The 2,500-nt window shown below is 53.8% G+C and overlaps 1 protein-coding gene across 1 annotated transcript in view; it reads right to left on the bottom strand.

Annotated features, from left to right (window-relative positions):
- The window catches only part of LOC109878158 (transmembrane protein 198-B-like), a 32,410-nt gene that overhangs the window by 4,291 nt on the left and 25,619 nt on the right, over positions 1–2,500 (bottom strand). The window contains 2 exon segments of the mRNA XM_031792420.1: positions 191–775; positions 1,264–1,545. Of these exon segments, the coding sequence (XP_031648280.1) occupies positions 191–775; positions 1,264–1,432 (754 nt within the window). The 5' untranslated portion in view covers positions 1,433–1,545.

Below are 2,500 nucleotides of genomic sequence, written 5' to 3'. Positions count from 1 at the left end.
GGGATTGGGTTAAATGCGGAAGACACATTTCAGTTGAATACATTCAGTTGGACAACTGACTAGGTATCCCCCTTTCCTTTCAAGCACCTCTCTCTCTAATAAATAGCTCTGTCACTCTGAAAAGAAAAAGTCCACAACCTTTAGCATTGACGTCAGTGTAACCTCTCCAGCACCCCGATCTCAGACTCACCCTTGGTGTGGGAGTATCCCTCTGCTGTCACCTTCCACTGTATTAGCACCCCCAGGAGCGTCAGAACAGGCCACACCCCCAGCACCACCCAGGTGATCCAGCAGACGGGTCTCCCCCTGGGCGCCGCTTTCACCCTCTCGTACAGGTACAGCACCAGGGCAAACAGCTCCACAAAGTAGTCCAACGCCACGGTGATCACCGCCGCCCCGAACACGGCCGTGGACACGGTGGTGAAGAAGCGTTGCCATTGGAGGGTGAGAACGGCGAACAGCATGCCCAGGCCGAGCAGCACCCCCAGGGGGACCCAGACAGACCTCGGGGGGCTGTTGGACAGCTCTTCCATGCCCACCAGGGTGGCCACAGCCACCAAGAGGCCCAGGAGGAGACCCACCATGAAGAGACCCACGGAGCGAACCAGCATGGTGACCAGGCCGCAGAGGGTGCCGATGCCCAGGCCGATGCCCACAGAGGCCTCAACACTAAGCTGGGTGTCCAGGACGCGCTCCTTATAACACAACAGGAAGATGACGATGGAGCCGAACATCAGGCCCGTCAGGAACATCACCGCCTTGAAACAACGGTAGCCTGAGGAGAGAGAGAGAGACAGGGAGTCTTGTCTTGAGCACAGAGAGCCACCAAATTGTGTTCCTTTTAATTCTGCGGCCTTGAGATGGTCTTGTTTGACCATCTCTGTCATGTGTTTACCTTGGCAGTGTACATAAATGTACCACGTCAATAGTTTTATTCAATTAAATTAGATTGGGATAGCGAGAGACATTTTTATCTGAGAGAGAGAAAGAGAGAGATGAGGGAGAGAGAGAGCAAGAGAGAGAGCGAGAGGAGATGATTACCCTATGCATAGCCCCGGAGCGGCTAAATTCTCCAGAATATTAGCCCAGTGTTGCTTGAAATAAAATCATCACTTGTGCTTCACCCTGTTTATCATAGTCTCAGAGGTTCTGCAGCAGCGTCAGATGAACATCACCACTGAGACTAGTGAAATAACTCTTAGCTCTTTCGTCCTTGGAAACACTATGTCCATACTACCACTACAAATAATCTATTTTGCTCACCGAAGAAGCAGTAGATGATGCCGAAGAGGCAACACATGGAGCACACGACGGAGGGAACCACTTTGTAGCGCCGGCCCGTCTCCTCGCAGGAGCCGTCCAACCGCTCAGGGTTTAGGTCCTGAGGGGGCGGGGCCAGCTTAAGCCCCAGCGTTTGCAGCGCGGACGTCATGGCGACCAGGGAGTGATGGAGAAAGTGAGAACGAGAGATGGATTGGGGTTTTCGGGAGAGGGAGGAGGAGGGCAGGGAAGATTAGGGAGCATTTCCCATCCACAAGAATCCACCTGTAGAGACAGAGAGAGAGACAGAGAGAGAGACAGAGAGAGACAGAGAGAGACAGAGAGAGAGACAGAGAGAGAGAGAGAGACAGAAAGAGAGACAGAAAGAGAGAAAGAGAGACAGGAGAGAGAGGAGAGAGTGAGAGCAGACAGAGAGAGAGTGAGAGCGAGACAGAGAGAGAGTGAGAGCGAGACAGAGAGCGAGTGAGAGCGAGACAGAGAGCGAGTGGAGAGCGACTGGACAGAGAGCGAGACCAGAGAGATGGAGAGCGAGACAGCGAGGAGCGAGACAGAGAGACGAGAACAGAGAGAGAGAGAGTGAGAGCGAGACAGAGAGCGAGACAGAGAGAGTGAGAGCGAGAGCGAGACAGAGAGCGAGACAGAGAGAGAGAGTGAGAGCGAGACAGAGAGCGAGACAGAGAGCGAGACAGAGAGCGAGACAGAGAGCGAGACAGAGAGCGAGACAGAGACAGAGAGACAGAAAGAGAGACAGAGAGAGAGAGAGTGAGAGCGAGACAGAGAGAGTGAGAGCGAGACAGAGAGAGAGTGAGAGCGAGACAGAGAGAGTGAGAGCGAGACAGAGAGAGAGAGCGAGACAGAGAGAGAGAGAGCGAGACAGAGAGAGAGAGAGCGAGACAGAGAGACAGAGAGCGAGACAGAGAGAGAGAGTGAGAGCGAGACAGAGAGCGAGACAGAGAGAGTGAGAGCGAGAGCGAGACAGAGAGCGAGACAGAGAGAGAGAGTGAGAGCGAGACAGAGAGCGAGACAGAGAGCGAGACAGAGAGCGAGACAGAGAGCGAGACAGAGACAGAGAGACAGAAAGAGAGCGAGACAAGAAGAGAAGTGAGAGCGAGACAGAGAGAGAGTGAGAGCGAGACAGAGAGAGAGTGAGAGCGAGACAGAGAGAGAGTGAGAGAGCGAGAGAGAGAGAGAGAGAGCGAGACAGAGAGAGAGCGAGACA

Source organism: Oncorhynchus kisutch, linkage group LG16, assembly GCF_002021735.2.
Source record: "Oncorhynchus kisutch isolate 150728-3 linkage group LG16, Okis_V2, whole genome shotgun sequence".
NCBI lineage: Eukaryota > Metazoa > Chordata > Actinopteri > Salmoniformes > Salmonidae > Oncorhynchus > Oncorhynchus kisutch.
The sequence above is the reverse complement of the archived record's forward strand: the minus strand, read 5'-3'. Positions and strand labels throughout refer to the sequence as shown.